General features: G+C 43.6%; 1 protein-coding gene across 10 annotated transcripts in view; it reads left to right on the top strand.

Moving 5' to 3' along the window:
• Positions 1–19,110, top strand: part of LOC126267309 (kalirin) — a 2,010,890-nt gene that overhangs the window by 1,284,284 nt on the left and 707,496 nt on the right. For all 10 annotated transcript variants that reach the window (XM_049972405.1, XM_049972404.1, XM_049972401.1 and 7 more), the window contains one exon: positions 13,587–13,920. In XM_049972405.1, the coding sequence (XP_049828362.1) occupies positions 13,587–13,920 (334 nt within the window). The remainder of the gene's footprint in view (positions 1–13,586; positions 13,921–19,110) is intronic.

Raw genomic sequence — 19,110 nt, 5'->3', positions numbered from 1 at the left:
GAACTTGTCCCATAGTTCAGTAAGGAATTTCTTTTAACTTCGACCAGTCCAGCTCAGAACAGGAAATGCATGTGAAAGGAACCCCGGAAAATGGAGGTACCAAGAAAGTTGTATCAAGACCAACTAAGATCCATGCCTTAACGTATTCATATATAACTATGCCGACTGTTGATGGTAAACTGGCTGGAAAGTTACTTACTGTGCTGCTTTCTCGTTTGCGTGATCTTACAAGGGCAGCAGGGAATGTTTACATTAAAGCAAGCAAGATTGAGTAAATGGGCGTAAGAGAACTACAATTATGGCATGAGCATTGCTTTTGAGCACTAGCTGGTCAAAATGACATGCTTTTGTGTGATTCCTGGTCTGTGCATAAAAATCATACTCTTTTGAGCAAACTATTCCACCTGAAAAGAGTGTGACATGTCATTAATACCACCTGGAACCACTGGACAAATTCGGCGTATGGATGTTAGTTTTTTCCGTGCCTGTAACATATTATCGCACCGTCTGTATCTACGCGTTAAAGGATAGACATTTCACGATAAGCTCCAAGACAGACTGTTTCGCATTCGGTTGCAGTCCATTAGTTTCCATCAGTTCTCATCACCCCGTTAAGCCAATATGGTTCTTTATGCTTTTTTAAACAGTGGATACCTCGCCGAACAGGCGATTCGCCTTCGATCTTCATGGTGCGAATTTGTGACCACTGTGGCGTGCCATTTTCATTCGATGTTCGTGGTGCAAGTTAATGGTTCATTTGGAACATTTCTTGAATGTCGACGATGTCCATTTCGTGAAGTGTAATCTATAGATCATAAAATGTTGACCTCTGCACTTCCCGGGCACTCATTTTCTGTCGCTATCCTGACGCACATGCTGAGTCATTAGCAGCTGATATTTTTCCTGTCATGGTTGTTGATACAACGCTGCCAAATGAGCATTACTAAAGACAGAATCTGAGAGCTCGCACTGAAGGGATTGCTTGTCAGTTGGAAAGTTCAGGCTATAAATTCAAAGGTCTGCAGTTCGTTCCTCGTTCAGTATTCGGGTTTTTGTCCCTAATTTATCATGTTTTGTCATCTCTGAGGGTGTTTGTTAATGTGTAAATTCGGAGCTGTGCCATGGTTTTGAGTCCACTTCACACTTAACGTAGCCGGCCGCTTTGGCCGAGCGGTTCTAGGCGCTTCAGTCCGGAACCGCGCAACTGCTACGGTCGCAGGTTCGAATCTTGCCTCGGGCATGGATGTGTGTGATGTCCTTAGGTTAGCTAGGTTTAAGTAGTTCTAAGTTCTAGGGGACTGCTGACCTCAGATCTTAAGTCTCATAGTGCTCAGAGCCATTTGAACCATTACACTTAACGTTGCGCGATAACTGGCTGGGTAATTGAGATTCATGCCTGAAGCACTGTGGTGTTTAAACAAACCTTGGGTTTGTGGCAGCTGTACATATTTAAGTGCGAATTGATTAACTTAATTAATCTATATATTTTTCTTTTTGTATTAAACTGATGTATCTGATACTGTTAGAACGATGTATGTGTGAATGAAGAGCTGGCTGAGTATCGAAAGAAATGTAGTCTAGGCCGTATATGCCAGACATTATCAGAGTAAACACGTGGGAATTTGAAGCGGCAGGTGCCCTACGTGCAGAGAGTTAACGGCGCTGGTACGTGACGGGGCCGCGCGCATGCAACGAGGTGACCCGAACAGGCAGCTCTGAAATGGCGATCCGGGCCACGCACGACGCGCAGCGCCGCTACCGTTAGCTCATCCTGCGCCTCCCCGTCAAGGTGCACCGCTCTCCGCTCCGTATGCATGGCTGCAGCCATCTAGCGGCCGCTCCCACCTGTTACCGAGAAGCATACGCGTAGAGTAGCTGCCTACTGTCTTTTTAGGTCACAGATGCGGCTACTTTTAGACGTATTCCGCTCTTGGTCAGAGCGCTACCTACGGTATTTACCCGACGAGTGCATTCCACTCGTGAGGTGCTGTCCTGCAGTGTCTACGAAACACCCGTATGTTGTAGTGACCATCAGAGGGAAGACTGTTTTGATGTTGCTCTCCGTGCTAGTTTAGCCTGTGCAAGAGTGCTCATCTTTACATAAACATCAATTTTATTCTGTTTAATATAGTTAAGTTGTAGCCTCCTCCTACAATTTTTACTTCCTTCACTTCCGACATCATCATGGATTAGTCCAATATAATGTTATTACTAGACTTAACTTCCAAATGATAAAAGTCATGCTTTTAAGAGGAGCCTTACGTTGGCCTTCGTGTTTGTCTCATTTAAATGTATTTCTTGTCTCGTATCAAAGACTGAAGCACTGTCAAAAACTGGTGCTTCTACCTTATCACTCAGTTAAAATCCACCATGCCACGTACAGGCGTTAATAAAATCTTGGCATTTAAATTTCTGATCAAAGAGAGAGCCAAATTCGTAAGTGCCTGTTGCAATTACAGTGTCAGCATATATGCAGATCGGTAATGCATCACTTCAGATAAAGAAAAATAACTATTTGTTCCATTTATACGTAGGTAATACTTTAATAGTTCAGTTGTAATGTCTGTTGTCAGTAAAGATACCCCTAAGCAAACGATGTCAACTTTTTTTTCAAGAGACGTCTTCACTGTTTTCCACACTTGATTTTTCGAATTATACCTGTTGTTAAAAGCTTTGGCAGGTAAGGTAATTTGTTGACCTCCACTGAATCTTAAATAGTATTTTAAAACGGGCTAATAAGTAAAGCACTCATAAAATTAATAGTAAACAATTTATAGGTCAGCTTGTCAAACTTCCAAAACACACTCGAATGTAGGAATTTCATAGCAGAACTGTCACTGTTTTCTCTCGCTAGATTAGAAACATTTCATTATGTTAATGTGTGGATATCTAGAACATCCTATATAAAAGACTTATGAGGGCGCAGAACGAAAAACATTTTCATCCGTGTTTTGACACTTCGTTTTTTGCCAAATTCAGATATGATGGACACTCAATGATATGATCTTTGGCCGGCACGCGCTAGAGCCATCTATCGGTAGGTCCAGTAGTTTAGCATCCTTCATTTCGCTAGCTTTAGACGTGTATCCCTCCAACATCACATAAACAATTATTTCACGCCTCAGGATATATCCGCCAACCAATTCCTTCATTTAGTCGAGTTGTACCATAAATTTCTTTTCTCCACAGTCCGATTCAGTACATCCTCATTCACTCATCCGATCTAGTAATCTGATCTGCTCTATTCATCTGTAGCATCTGTTCTCTTGTCTACAGAGTTTATCTCCAGATCTCCCTTTTGTACTAGAATGATAATAATTAACAAATTTAACCACACTGTCTGCGGATATCACACGGCAAAATGCTTTACTTATGTTACTATAAGTGCAAGACGCAACATAGCTTGATGGACGTCTCTCTTGATGCTACAAGAAGTCGCTAATGATTGTCACTAAGTTTCATTTCTAGCGTGACGTAGTGGATCAAAGTTACGTCTAAAATAACAAATCTACTCGCAATACTATTTTGGTTCTTTCTAAAATGGTTCAATCGTTGCTGAGTTATTCGTTTTCGCCCTTGCTTTCAGCAAGCATTAAACAAATGCATCAGTCATTTTACACACAATGTTTTTATAGCCTTTATTCCATTCAATTCTGGCAGGGTAGTATAGCAAGCAGTTTTGAATTATTTCAGTGGTTGCGAAATTATTTAATATCAGTAACGCGTTTCACCTATTTTGGACATCATCAGATTGTGTGAAACTAGCTGGATATGTAACCCATCGGACATAAAGCCATATAAAATATGAAACGGACGCAACACTAACATTTACACAATATGGTGATTCCCCAAGAGTGAAACACGTCATTGATATCAAATAATTTCGCAACCAAGACTGTCGTTATTTTGAAACATTTTATAGCCAGTTGTTCAAAAATGGTTCAAATGGCTCTGAGCACTATGGGACTTAACATCTGTGGTCATCAGTCCCCTAGAACTTAGAACTACTGAAACCTAACTAACCTAAGGACATCACACACATCCATGCCCGAGGCAGGATTCGAACCTGCGACCGTAGCGATCGCGCTGTTCCAGACTGGAGCGCCTAGAACCGCTCGTCCACATTGGCCGGCTAGCCAGTTGTTTTCGTGAAATGTTCCACCCTCTCTTCCTGACGTGAGTGTTCACTTTGTCACTACCATGCTCGGGAAATGAGAGTTGGAGGCAGGTGCCGGGTCCCGAATTTGCCCTTCAGAACAAGGTTCTAGTGGAAGTGCTTCGTCGTTGGCTTTCTTCGACCCATTACAAAGTGGCATGTGCGTAGCTGTGTCGTGTGGATGACAGCGATGTGTGCTTCTACAGTGCAGTGTTGTGTTTGTTATGGATGAAAGGGAGGGAGATACCAAGTGTTGACGGATTGCCCTCTCCTGTCGAATAACACGTCGGTGGCCGTCCAGCTTAACGTCCCAGACCAATCACAGAGAGTGCCATATGCGCTGACTCCATTAAACACTACGGAAAGGTTTGTAATCTAAGCTATGGCGATATAGTGAAGTCCGGAGATGAGGAACTGTACGCCTCCACTTATCCTGCCGTGCCGTCCCATTATAAGCGATGTAAGTTTCTTCCAACACTGCGATTCGAACGTACTGCCTTCCAAGAGAGCGTACTGCACAGTCGTGCGGTAGCGATCTCGGCTACGGAGACGAGTGGTGTGACTATGACGTCAGCTTTTTCATACCCCGCAACGGCGATCGTGCAGAACCATATTGCTAACTTTCTCGTTGTTGTCATGTGTGGCTGCCGTTTCCTGGCTTTAGTCTTGTGTGTTATATTCAACAGAAAAAATACAGCCACTTCTGAATTCAGCCACTAATTTTGTAACATCTGAAAATAAAAGCACAGGCTCCTTACACGTCTTCCTCAAATTTGGACGAATTTTTGTTGGAGATAAAACAGCTCAAAACAAAGACTTTTATGGCAGCACGGTGTCGCAACCCACCTATTTGAAAGACGGGCGCGGACGAGTACTCTCTCTCTCTACGCATATTTGACGTACTCGGACGTTGAGTAGTCTTGTGGTGGAGGTTCTTTGTCCTTTGACATTTCCTCCAAGCTTGTAAGTAAAGTTTTGCATGTGACATGCACCTTACGTTTTGTTATACCCTTGCTTTTTATGCTGATTTCTGTGAACCGCTATTTTGTGTTAATGTTTAATTTGCTTTTTAATTGAGGATGCATTTAGGCCTCCTGTATTTTAAATTCTCGGTGTTGTAATTCCCTAAGTTGTTTAACAGTTGATTTTCAGAGTGACTCGCGGTTTGGTAGAATGCTACCGCGAGTTCTCTGAACCTATCTTTCAACATCTTCACTTCCGTTGCCTCGTGGGTGTCGGCAGTGGGGAAGTGGGGAAGCGCGTCCTGACGTGAATTGCCCGTCTGAGTGCCCGATTTTGGACTCTCTGCAGCCTTTGCAGGTGCGTTTTGGCTGCATAGCCCCAGACTGGGCAGGCATATTCGATGATAGGGCGGACAAGCGTACAGTACAGCCTCACTCCTGTAGTTGCCGCCAAGCTGCTTTCGATGTTTAGTAGGGGGTAAATGTCGTTGAGTCTGGCGCTGGCCTTCCGTCTGATGTCGTCGATGTGTGCGCGCCATGTCAGTCTTTTGTCAAGGGTGACTCCCAGGTATTTGGCCGTAGCCCTCCATGGGATGTCGCGTCTGTGTAGTCGCAGTTGTCTGTTTTGTCGTGGGCGGTGGACAGGATTGCGTTTGCCTCTCCGTTGGGTAAGCATTATCGCTTGTGTCTTCTCCCCATTTATTGTAATCCACCATTTACTGGCCCAGGCTTCCGTCTGCTGTAGTAGATTTTGAAGTCTTGTCGTCACTATCCTCCTATGTGTACTTACGGCGAAGAATGCCGTGTCGTTGGCGTATTGGGCTGTCTGGGTCTGTGGGGCAGATGGTGTGTCGGCTGTGTACAGGTTGTATAGTATTGGGCCTAACACCGAGCCCTGTGGTACTCCAGCTCTGATGGTGCGCTTTGAGGACCTCGCAGTGTCCACTTTGACGCAAAATGTGCGGTTGGCTAGGTAGCTCTTCAGGAGCTTAACGACATGGCTTGGGAATCCTAACGTGTACAATTTGTACAGTAGTCCAGTGTGCCACACACTGTCGAAAGCCTTGGCTACGTCTAGCAGCACTAGTCCACAGTAGCCTTTCCGGTTAAAGGCTTCTGTGGCGGCTTCGACCACTCGCATGAGTTGTTGGGGTGCTGAGTGTTGGTTGCGAAATCCGAACTGGAATTTGGGGAGCATGTTCTCTCTCCTTATGTGCCTGTCTATATGCACCAGGAGGAGGCGCTCGTACAGCTTACTCAGTGTTGGGAGTAGGCTTATGGGGCGATGGTGCTGGGGAGAGATGGGATCTTTTCCAGGCTTAGCGATCGCGACCACTTCCGCGTGTTTCCACTGTTTAGGGAATTTTTGTGATCGCGTGATTTCGTTGAATGTTTCTGTCAATTTTTCTAGTACTTCATACAGTAGCATAAGTAGAACCATCTCGTAGATCTAGCTGACAGTTAACATAAGGCATTCCGGAGTATGTATCAAAATAATAAAAACGAATTTCATTGTAGGAACGCCATCTCTGTATAAAAAATCGAAAACTACAACCGCTACGACAGTCCTAGCAATCAAGCGAGTATGAGCATCGAGAACTTCAATTTTTTTGGAAATTTGTGGTAAGGTCTTATGGGATCAAACTGCTGAGGCCATAGGTCCCTAAGTCTACACACTACTTAATCTAACTTAAACTAACTTACGCTATGGACAACACACACAGCCATCCCCGAGGGAGGACTCGAGAGTGGCCGAGCGGTTCTAGGCGCTTCAGTCTGGAACCGCGCGACCGCTACGGTCGCAGATTCTAATCCTGCCTCGAGCATGGATGTGTGTGCTGTCCTTAGGTTAGTTACGTTTAAGTAGTTCTAAGTTCTTGTGGACTGATGACCATAGATGTTAAGTCCCATAGTGCTCAGAGCCATTTGAACCATTTTTCGAACCTCCGACGTGGGCAGCCACACGGACCGTAGCAAGGCGCCCTGGACAGCGCGTCTACCCCACGCGGCTAGAACTTTATCAACAGCGAGTACCGTATGTACATACGCCTCATACTTGTGAAAATAGATAAGACGTGCAGTATAATTTGTTCTTCGCGTAGGTGTTCCGAGGAGCTAGAAAGTAAGCGATTCCTGCCTAGTCCCCCCCCCCTCTTCCTCCCCCCCCTCCACCTCTGCCGCAAGTACACTACTGTCACAGGACAAGCAGCGTATAAAATGGACATGTACCTGCCTTTCTACGGAACCAGAAGTTACGCACAGAATTAGGTGTTGCAGCGATCACTCCTGTGATTTTATATAGTTGAAACTGAAATCTTGTTTCTACAAAGTACAAAATGCAATTATACCCTGCCACAGCGAAAAGTATTATTTACTAACAAGGTTGACGCTGAGCGGAAGGAAGTCAATACCGGCCCACTTCTACCGATACATTCTTTCCCAGAACCGGGCGTGAAAAGTGCCAAGTTGTATTGCGCGTATAGTAGTTGGGATAACGCCCGCCTCGATAGATGCGCGATTAGCGTGGCAGATTGCTAACCGAAGGGACACGTATTCGATTGCGGGCGGGTCGGAGATTTTCTCCGCTCGGTGACTGGGTGTGTTGTGTTGTCCTTACGTTCGTGTCGAAGTAAACGACCAGAAAATCGGTCGCACTACGCTGTCATATCGTCCTTCTATAACTGAGATGGCTGAATATGCATGATCCAAAAGCCAGTAAACTGAAGTGGAGAAAAGGTAGGATAACAGACGAAACGTATTATAATTACCCAACAAGGACCCACAAGAGTGGCTGAAAAGACATCGGATAAGAAAATTCTTATCATGGTTTGTAGACGCCATATTCACCATGTACTCGTATATTGCAAGATGCATCGTCATCGGTGGAGCAACTTAGGCTCAGGCACAAACATATATTTGTACTTAGTAATATACGCTATTTGTAAAAGCTATGTTCGCTTAAATAATGTGGACGAAAACTTCACAGGAGCGGTATAGAAGGGCAGTCCTGATGCTGTCAGTTTATCTTAAATATTCACGCTCGCAAATTCTGGTCGGAAGTTGGTGGCTTTGAGGCGTCTCTTGAGAGAAAGACCGATGTGTAGGACTGAACAGTTGTTCCGTGTACCTTCCTCATTAGTTCGGTACTAATGACAAAATAGCACTTCATGTCCTCAGAGCCGCTGGTATTTGCTTAGGTATGAGCAAACAGCCGAGGGTAAACTTGTCAGTGTGTGTTCCTCTCCGCTCTCTCTCTCTCTCTCTCTCTGTCCCTCTCTCTCTCTGTCCCTCTCCCTCTCTCTCTCTCTGTCCCTCTCCCTCTCTCTCTCTCTCTCTCTTGCCGACACGCCCATACTCAGGGCTCCTATATTTACGCACGTACGCACGCACGCACACACACACACAGAGAGAGAGAGAGAGAGAGAGAGAGAGAGAGAGAGAGAGAGAGAGAGAGAGAGAGAGAGAGACTGAGAGACGAGATATTGCAGTCCTTCCCCTCTGTCAAGCAAGCTACAAATTTCTTAACGAAGTGTCCGAAAGAGAAGATGTCCTTAATAACCAATGTTGATAATGTGATGATTTTGCTTCTGTTCCAATATGAATGGAGTAAGCACATACTGTCTGAGACAATTAATCAGAACATTGATTGGTTTGATGTACTATTTGTTTATCCACATTATCGTCACCATTGCTAGGAGCCAAGGATCGCAGCTTGGTTTGAAGCATGAAAGTAACGAAGACTATTTTTAAATTTTCTGCCAGTACTGTATGTATAAATAGCGTCGTAGATCAGTTGGTGTTAAGTCGTCTCAAGCTTTGGGATTCGACTCCGTTGCACAGCAGGATTTTTCCGAAAGTTAAAATGATTTTCAGTTTTGTTAGTACTTCAAATATAAGAACAATGACAAGTTATTCTGTAGTTCAAATTCTATGAAGTTGTTTCTGTTCGAGTCCCTGTTTGTAAACCCTTTAGTGGTCCTTATACCTCGTTTTTTTAATATTGAATGATTGTTATGCGGAACTTAAATTCTCAGGAACGTCAGACGATACTGCAAGTCTACGCATATTTACATAGTAAGCTCATAGTGTAGTTTCAATGTTACAGTAGTCACTAAGTTTTCGTAAGACATTACATTATTTGCTCAAGCTATCGTTTAACAAAACTGGTAGAAACTTCGTGTAACATACTTGTTGAATGACACAGCCCCTGATTTTAGGGTTATCTTCGTTCTGGTCTCCGTTCTTATTTCTGTATATCTCATCAGTGCCGTTTTGTAAACTACTGCATCACTGTCGTGCATCTTACTTCTTAATTACCATTTTCCAGATTTCGCAGCTAACTTTCAGAGAATGAAGTAAAATAAAAACTTCAGAGTATCGTAAACGGCAAGGCATTCTAGATATTACAAACCACGTCTTACAGGGATACTTCTAAGCAGCATGCCTGATGGCCTGCACACGTGGATGAGCTTGCGGTCTGATTTCTCTGACATAGGCTAAAATTTCGGAAAGGAATAGCAGTCCACTTATTTACGTGTCGTCCCACACTAAGAGCATTTCACGACAAGAGTGGCGTATTGTACACGTTCCGGGTTTTCCTGCAGAGATGGTTTTGCTACAGTAAGCATAATAGGCGCATCACAGTGTAGGAGTAAAATGGTGCGGCAACCGGCAACATACTCCAAAGTTGAAGTACATGGGACGGTGCGATTATTGTTGGCAAAGCGTATAAATTGCAATACAAATTCACTGTCAAATTCTGGCGGTATATGGAATAAATACTGTATCGCGGCCAGCAGTAGTTTAGTGGTGCCAACAATTTTACCAGGACCTTGTACACAGGGTGATGCTGAAGGGAAGGAAGGTCACCGACGTCGATCACAGAGGACAGTGTCTAGTCAACCGGGGAACTGATTCTCAGCAGCTCCAACGACGTTCACACAGCCGTTCTCGTATGGCCCCGTCACCAAAGACCAGATTCCTATCGTCGAGAAACTGGTAGAACGTTCCGACTGTTCATTTTCAGAGACTTTATGACTAATGCTAAAAAGTAGCGTCATGTATCGCGTCACTCTGAAGTGTAGTGCAACATTCAATAAAAGTTACTGACTTGTCATAATAATGTTCAGTTTACTTTCTGAAGTCCGGTCGTATTTTGATATGCAAGGCCCTTTACATACTTGGATTGTCATCCATTTCTGATATTGTCAGATAGTCTACAGCTTATACCGTCCAGTTGTATAACTGACTTTTCTTGATTATAATTCTTCTTTGTATAATACCATGGATTCGGACCACTTACATTCTTTTTTTTATTAAATTCTTTCATATTTTCATATGCAAAGTCTTGTCGTCTAACGTTTCGTACGCTGTGTAGAGGGAGTTGACTTTATGCTGCAGACGTCGTTTAAGAAGGGCATTTTCGAAATTCCATCCCTATGGCGGTGAAATAGAGGATGAATGATTTTTTTATAAATATGTCGTTATTAAGCCAATTTTTAACTTAGACGTACATAATTGGTATTTGGTTTCTCGGTCAGAAATAAAGAAGTACTTGTTTCAGTATTTTTGAAAATTTAGCCTCTAAGGGGTTGAAATAGGGAATGAAATTTTGTAAAAATAAATCATCATTAAAGAACTACTGAAATATTTTTAAAGCTACATCTGTGAAAATTGATATTTGGTTTCTCGATTACATATGAAAAATACATGCTTGATGCTGTTAGGAATCTGAACCCCTAAGGGAGTGAAATAGGGGATAGAATGTTCTATGAAAATATTTCATTATGAAAGCATTTTTAAAGCTAATTGTGGGAATATTTGTGGTTGACCTCTCTTCTAGACGTTAAATGAAAAAGTTACTGTTTCACTGGTTTTGGAAAATCAACCCCTATGGATGAAAATATTTCGATATATTAAAAAAAATTAAATCTAAATCTATGAAAATTGTTGTTTCACTTCTCGGTTAGATATGAAGAAAGAAGGCAAAATGCATGATTTACAAAACCGTGGACTACAGCAATCAGGATAGCTGTTTGATCTGAAATACATCCGAAAAGACCATGCTTTTGGGCCTTAATTAGCGTGAAAAGTGTAGAAGGTGTTGCAAAATCCGAATAACATAAAAATTCGATTGAAGAAAAACAAATCTGTGCAGACCATATAGTCTACGCGAACGAAGCTGTGGGTGCTGAGCTAGTAATGTACAGTAACTTATCAGGTAATAGAATGAAACGCGAAACGCTACTGGTGTCTGGTTAGTAAAATGTTACTGTTACTAGCGCTCTGTTGTACACTCAAGGGCCAAAGAAACTGGTACACCTGTAATATCGAGTAGGACCCCCGCGAGCGCGCAGAAGTATTGCAATACGACTTGGCACGGACTCGACTAATGTCTAAAGTAGTGCTGGAGGGAACTGACACTATGAATCCTGCAGGGCTGTCCTTAAATCCGCAATAGTACGACAGGGTGGAGCTGTCTTCTCAACAGCACGTTGCAAGGCATCCCAGATATGCTCAATAATGTTCGTGACTGGGGAGTTTGGTGGCCGGCAGAAGTGTTTAAACTCAGAAGAGTGTTCTTGGAGTCACTCTGTAGCAATTGTGGACGTGTGGGATGTCGCATTGTCCTGCTGGAATTGCCTAAGTCCATCGGAATGCACAATGGACATGAATGGTTCCAATGGCTCTGAGCAATATGAGACTCAACTTCTGAGGTTATTAGCCCCTTAGAACTTTAGAACTAGTTAAACCTAACTAACTAACACACATCCATGCCCGAGGCAGGATTCGAACCTGCGACCGTAGCGGTCTCGTGGTTCCAAACTGCAGCGCCTAGAACCGCACGGCCACTTTGGCCCGCTGGACGTGGATGGATGCAGGTGATCAGACAGGACGCTTATGTACACGTCACCTGTCAGAGTCGTATCTAGGCGTATCAGGGGCCCCATATGACTCCAACTGCACACGCCTCATACCAGCACAGAGCCTCCACCAGCTTGAACAGTCCCCTGCTGACATGCAAGGTCCATGGATTCCTGAGCTTGTCTCCACTCCCTACATGTCCATCCGCTAGGCGTAAAGATTTGTGTCGTGCTGTCTTCAAGGGTACACGAGTAGGCGGTTGGCTCCATATGGATGATGTTTCGTTGAATGGTTCGCTCGTCGACACTTGTTGATGGCCCAGCATTTAAATCTGCAGCAATTTGCGGAAGGATTGCACTTCTGTCACGTTGAGCGGTTCTCTTCAGTCGTTGCTGATCTCGTTCGTTTTCCGGCGTCAGCGATGTCGGAGATGTTATGTTTTACCGGATTCCTGATATTCACGGTGCGCTCGTGAAATGGTAAAATCCCCACTTCATCGCTACCTCGGAGATGCTGTGTCCCATCGCTCGTCCGTCGGCTATAACACCTCGTTCAAACTCAAATCGTGATAATCTGCCACTGTAGTAGCAGTAACCGATCTAACAGCTGGGCCAGACACTTTTACATCTACATCCATACTCCGCAAGCCACCTGACGGTTTGTGGCGGAGGGTATCCGCAGTACCTCTATCGGTTCTCCCTTCTATTCCAGTCTCGTATTGTTTGTGGAAAGAAGGATTGTCGGTATCCCGCTGTGTGGGCTCTAATCTCTCTGATTTTATCCTCATGGTCTCTTCGCGAGATATACGTAGGAGGGAGCAATATTCTGCTTGACTCCTCGGTGAAGGTATGTTCTCGAAACTTTAACAAAAGCCCGTACCGAGCTACTGAGCTTCTCTCCTGCAGAGTCTTCCACTGGAGTTTATCTATCATCTCCGTAACGCTTTCGCGATTACTAAATGGTCCTGTAATGAAGCGCGCTGCTCTCCGTTGGATCTTCTCTATCTCTTCTATCAACCCTATCTGGTACGGATCCCACAATTCAAGCAGTGGGCGAACAAGCGTACTGTAACCTACTTCCTTTGTTTTCGGATTGCATTTCCTTAGGACTCTTCCAACGAATCTCAGTCTGGCATCTGCTTTACCGACGATCAACTGTATATGATCATTCCATTTTAAATCACTCCTAATGCGTACTTCCAGATAATTTATGGAATTAACTGCTTCCAGTGTCTGACCAGCTATTTTGTAGCTAAATGATAAGGGATCTATCTTTCTATGTATTCGCAGCACATTACACTCCTCTACATTGAGATTCAATTGGCATTCCCTGCACCATGCGTCAATTCGCTGTAGATTTTCCTGCATTTCAGTACAATTTTCCATTGTTACAACCTCTCGATACACCACAGCATCATGTGCAAAAAGCCTCAGTGAACTTCCGATGTCATCCACCAGGTCATTTGTTGTCTTATATGGGCGTTGCCGACCCCAGCGCCGTATTTTGCCTGTATGCATCTCTCTGTGTTTGAATACCCATACTTTAACCAGTATATGTGTGAGAGTGTGCGCGTACTGGAGCGGCGGTGTTGCTGTACGCTGCAGGTCGGCGGGCGTGACGCCGGAGATGGACGCGACGGGCTCGGTGGCGGCGGTGGAGGCGGCGCTGGGCCGGCTGGGCAAGACGCGCGACGAGCTGGAGGCGCTGTGGGACGCGCGCAAGCTGCGCCTCGACCTGTGCCTGCGGCTGCGCCTGTTCGAGCGCGACGCGCTGGAGGTGTCCTCGCAGCTGGACCTCTGGTCCGACCAGCTGCAGCGCGCCGACACGTGCCGCGACGCCGCCCAGGCCGAGGCCATGCTGCGCCTGCACAACGAGAGCGTCGCGCGCATGCAGGCCACCACCTTCGCCGTGCTCCAGCAGGGCCAGGAGCTCGCGCAGGTACACTCTCCCGTCTCACTTCTCCGCCCCAATGCTGGAAGTTTTCTGGTCCTCACTTAAGGGTCTCCCAGGTCACACAACTGGGTCCCTTGTTCGTACAGCACAGGGTCTGCGTGAAGTCCCATTATAATTTCATAAAAGTTTCTATGCCAGAGTTTTAGAGTGTGGGCCACTCATCGCTCCTAGAATTCTATTCTATCGCTTGCACCTTTGTCCCGCATTGTGGGCGGAGTTGGCGTGGTTAATTCGAATTTGGCATGTTAATGTGAAGGGATGGTCGGATGCCCTTCCTGCTGCCGCCCTGTACCCCCTGGGACAGAATCGGAGTACCCCCACTGTCTGCGTCTAGTGTAAATCGTAGAAAAGTGCGGATGCGTTTCAGATGTCTGTGAGTCGTGTAACTGAGGTGGGACGTGGGGACCAGCCCGGTATTCACCTGGAGGTATATGGAAAACCGCCTAAAAACCACATCCGGGCTGGCCGGCACACGGGCCAACGTCGTTAATCCAGTGAGTGGATTCGATCTGGGGCCGGCACGCATACCCGAGTCCGGGAAGCGGCGCAATAGTGTTCTCCCCTAACCCGGCGTGTTCGTCGCTCCTAGAATATCGAGGTGAAATTTCAGTTGTGACCATATATGGATCAGCATTGCAGCATCCAATTCCCTGATACAGGATGACAGTTATTAAACTATATGGAATACAAAATGGTTCAAATGGCTCTGAGCACTATGGGACTTAACTTCTGAGGACATCAGTCTTCTAGAACTTAGAACTGCTTAAACCAAACTAACCTAAGGACATCACACACATCCATGCCGGAGGCAGTATTCGAACCTGCAACCGGTGAAGTTGCGCGGTTCCAGACAGTAGCGCCTAGAAGCGCTCGGTCGCCCCGGCCAGCATATGGAGATAAAATCCTCTTAACTTTTCTTCAGTTTGTGTTAGGATGTTCAAACTGCACAGGTGGCTGCAGGCCATGATGGGAATAAGTATTGTTTGGTGTAGCAGTGAAGCCCACTTTCATTTGGACAGAGTCGTCAATAAGGAAACTTTTGTTCATTCGGGGGACTGAGATACCACATTTTGTGATCGAGATGTCTCTTCACGCTCAAAGGGTGACTATGTGGTGTGCAGTGTCCAGTTACGGAATAATTGGTGCGATATTCCTTGATGGCACGGTGACTACCGAATTGTATGTGAAGCTTTTGGAAGGTGATTTTATCCCATTATCCAAAACAACCCTGATTTCGACAAGATGTTGAATCCGTCAAACCAGGAGTGTTCAATGTCCTGGAGGAGCTTTCTGGGTCCGGTGTACCCTGAGAACACTGTCATGGGCCTGAATTGGCGGCCATAATCTCTGGATCTCAACATGTGGGACTCCTTTTTGTTGGGCTATGTTAGAGACAAGGTGTACAACAATAACCCGAAAACCATTGCTGAGCCAATTCAGGAGAACAACAACAGCATTGATGTTCCAGCACTTCAGCAAGTCATGCCCAATTTCGCTATTTGTCTGTACCACATCAACACCAATGACGGCAGGCATATCAAACGTGTAATAACTTAAATCCAAATACCTGTAGTGATGTTTACATGTTGAATAATGTGTGTGCTTGCCATAGTTTGTGTTCAACTTACTTGGTGTTTTTTTTTTCCCTCCATGTCATTCAGTAATTGTCACCTTGTACATGGAAGAAGGCTGATGTTGTGTAGATATGATCCTTCATGTAACCGCATAAAAAGAAGTCTGGTGGCGTGACACTGGGAGAGTACAGTGGGCCACATTACGCAACTAACACAACCCATCTACCTCTCAGCAAAAGAGTCATCTAACACATCCCACACGTTAAACTCCATTGTGATAATCAGCATTGTGCTGAAAAATGAAGGAGGCTGGAGGTCTTCGATCTGTGGTAGCTCGAACTGTTGTAGTGCGTCCAGGTCAACATTTCTTGTTAGGATTTTCTCTGCAGAGAAAACCTGATCTCATCATCCTGTTGTGCATTATGCCACACCAAACATTCATCTTCGTGCTATTGAGGACGTGTTTTCATGTGTTGTGTAGGTTTTTGGAGCCCATAATCCTGAAGTTGTGGCAAGCATCTATGGGGGGCAGCATGAAAGATGCAAATGTGCAAAACATATGACAATGGTTTGACTGTAATGTTTGTGTCATTAGCACTTTGTACACAAAAAGGCATAACCAAATTTGTAACATTTTATCAACAGGTGACCTCAATTTCTGAAATTTACATGATTCACAACAAGTTGACCTCTGGATGCTCCAATGAAATGCAGTTTACAATCTGTAAACATATACTTGAGGCACAGGGTGACAACCACTTCGAGGAAAGTCTTTGACACTGCTTATTTCTGTAACATTGTTTCCGTGTTCTGATGGTGCTCTCCCATATTGGTGTTGGTAATTCCACCGTACTGTCGTCACAGGTTTGGATCCAGTGTACCACATGACGCATAGCCCATGCTCTTGATCTCCCACCATTTTGAGGGACACCATGTCACATCGGCAGCAAAGGGCAAGGCAAAAACATAGAGAGCTGCTAAACATTTTACAGCAGATCATGTTTCTCTATCTCTTGTAGTTTCCAGGCTGCAATATTTTGAAATGATAGTGGGATTTTATCAACACCTTGTGTTTCAGTGACCTGGCACACATCTATAATAACCTCAGACTTTGCCAATGATGAAATTGTATGTTATGAAGTACTATCTCAAAGAAAGCTGAACAAATATCCAAGCAATTCTCAGTAAGATTTCAAAATCTGTAACATTGATAACTTGCCTCAAAAGTACAGATATCTGAAATCGTGTACGTCATAAAACACAAAAAATTGTATTCTGTAACATCAGTGAGTCACAATTAGAATAAGTCAACTTGCACAATTACCTCAGTCTAACAATTTGTGTGGATATGAAATTAAATGAGCACATAAGCTTACCATAGATAGACTTTGGCCCCTTCGAAAAATACTGATACAAATGCAATGAGTCTACAAAGGAGAATTCTTACAAAACAGTTGTGTGATTTGTTACTAGAGTATTGCTCAAGTTTGTAGGATCAACACCAAATAGATCTAAAAGGGGATCGTGAACATAACTCACATGACAGTGCCACTGAAATGCTGAAAAACTTAGTGTGGGAAATGATTTAAAGCAGAAGCCAATCATCCCATCAAATCTTAGATGCAAAGTTTTAAGAACCAGTATTAGCTGGGGAATCTGTGAATATACTTCTTTGTCCCAGTTATTGTTCCAGTAAGGACTGCAAAGGCAAGATTAGACACAGAGGAATTTAAGCAGTCATTCTTCACATGCTTCATACGCAAATTAAATGGGGAAAAACTCTAATGCTTGGTACTATGAAACACTGTCTACCATGTGCTTCACAGTGGTTATAGATTTTTGGAGTATGTGTATACATGCAGAAGAGAACATTAGTGAAACACATTTTGGATGTGGGAATCACCTCCAAACAAAAAGGGATGCCCTGTTTTCTAATCAGGTCTTAGTTCAGAAATGATGTAACCACCAGGTAAAAGACTCTGCTTGCTTTATTGATCACAAAAACACATTTGACAACATCAAATATTACATGCTTGTTGATAAGCTGAAATTGTTAAAGCTTGATAATAATGATACCACTATGATTAACCAACTGTGCTGGATTCAAAAGGCCCATATCAAGTTTGGAGATGACATGTCAGTGAGAACAGAAAACAGAAAGGTCTCAGATAGGGATGCGTTTGATCTTCAGCATTCTTCAACCTAAACTCTGAAGCAATTGCCTTGGATGCTGTCAGTGAATGACTAAAGATTGATTTTAAATGCTTAAATGATATCCTCAGTCCAAGTTGCACTGTAATAAGCATTGACAACATAGCAGATCTCAGCTTGTAGTAGACAGAATTAACCTGGCCAATAAAGAGATTTGACTAAATATCAATTTCCAAAAAAACTGTAACCATGGTTATCAGTAAGAAGAGGATAGACACTGAGATCATCAGTGTGGTTGAGAATATAAGTAAAAAGGTAACCTGAAATATTTTGGATGCTGATTGACAGAAGAAATGAGATCAAACATCTGATATGCAGCCACAAAGTCTTATCCTCTAGTGTTATGTCCTATTAGTATTTCTGTATGGAGTATAAGCCTGTACAATCACAAATGTGTCCATGAAATGGCTAAATGCATTTGAAATGTGGATGTACCATCATATGTTTTGAATCTGATGCACAAATCGCACGATCGACAATGAAGGACCTCACTGGACAAAAAGCTTGAAGTGCTAACAACTATAATAAATCAATGTAGCTATGAATAGTCTTGTTTTAATAACTATGTAATCTTCCTTGTTGTTTGCTGAATAATTACCCTTTACCAGACATTTTGTATCTCTGTATGTCTGTTGAGAAAAAGTGAAGTTACTTTAAGCCAGAATAATGGTATCAGCAATGTGAGATAGAAAGTTGTTATCCCCTTAACTTGCTCTTTTGTGAAAATATAATTGTTTTTAAAAAGATGTTGTAAATACTAGAAGTCAAAGTTGAATATAAATTCTGTAAGCAGATAGAAGCACCAGATCTGTCTGTTGCTGAAACATGGGTGAGTGGAATATGTAGAATTGATGTATCAAAAATTACTTCTGACTGAGATGTGGAAACAGATAGTAGGATGCAGAGAAGTAAAGCAATAGAAAGATTCGAACGATGACTGTGAGGTCTCCAGGCAGCAAGTGGCACCAACTGGCACACCACTGCTTCCTCATTCTCTCTCTCTCTCTCTCTCTCTCTCTCTCTCTCTCTCCCCACTTCCTTTAGTTTCTGATTTTGGATAAATGGAATATTGAAATTATGTTATCTGTGTCTGTAAAGAATTCCTTTATGCAGAAAGTGCTTTAAAAATGAGATAAAGGACTTAAAACATCCTATTAACTATAAACACCTTACTCTACTTAATAGCACAAGAAGCTTCTTCCACACATACAAATATGACACACCATCAGTTTCATAGCCTACTTTCATATTTCCCAGGTTATTTGCTGTTTTTTCATGGTGTTTTCACTGCCAAAATTATGTTAACTGCATAGTCCTGTATAAGGATAGGAATTATTTATCAAATGTTTGCTACATATTTTATCACCAGAAAACTATCCTGCAACTGTGT

This window comes from Schistocerca gregaria, chromosome 4, assembly GCF_023897955.1.
Source record: "Schistocerca gregaria isolate iqSchGreg1 chromosome 4, iqSchGreg1.2, whole genome shotgun sequence".
Classification (NCBI taxonomy): Eukaryota; Metazoa; Arthropoda; class Insecta; order Orthoptera; family Acrididae; genus Schistocerca; species Schistocerca gregaria.
This window is presented reverse-complemented; position numbering and strand designations above follow the sequence as displayed.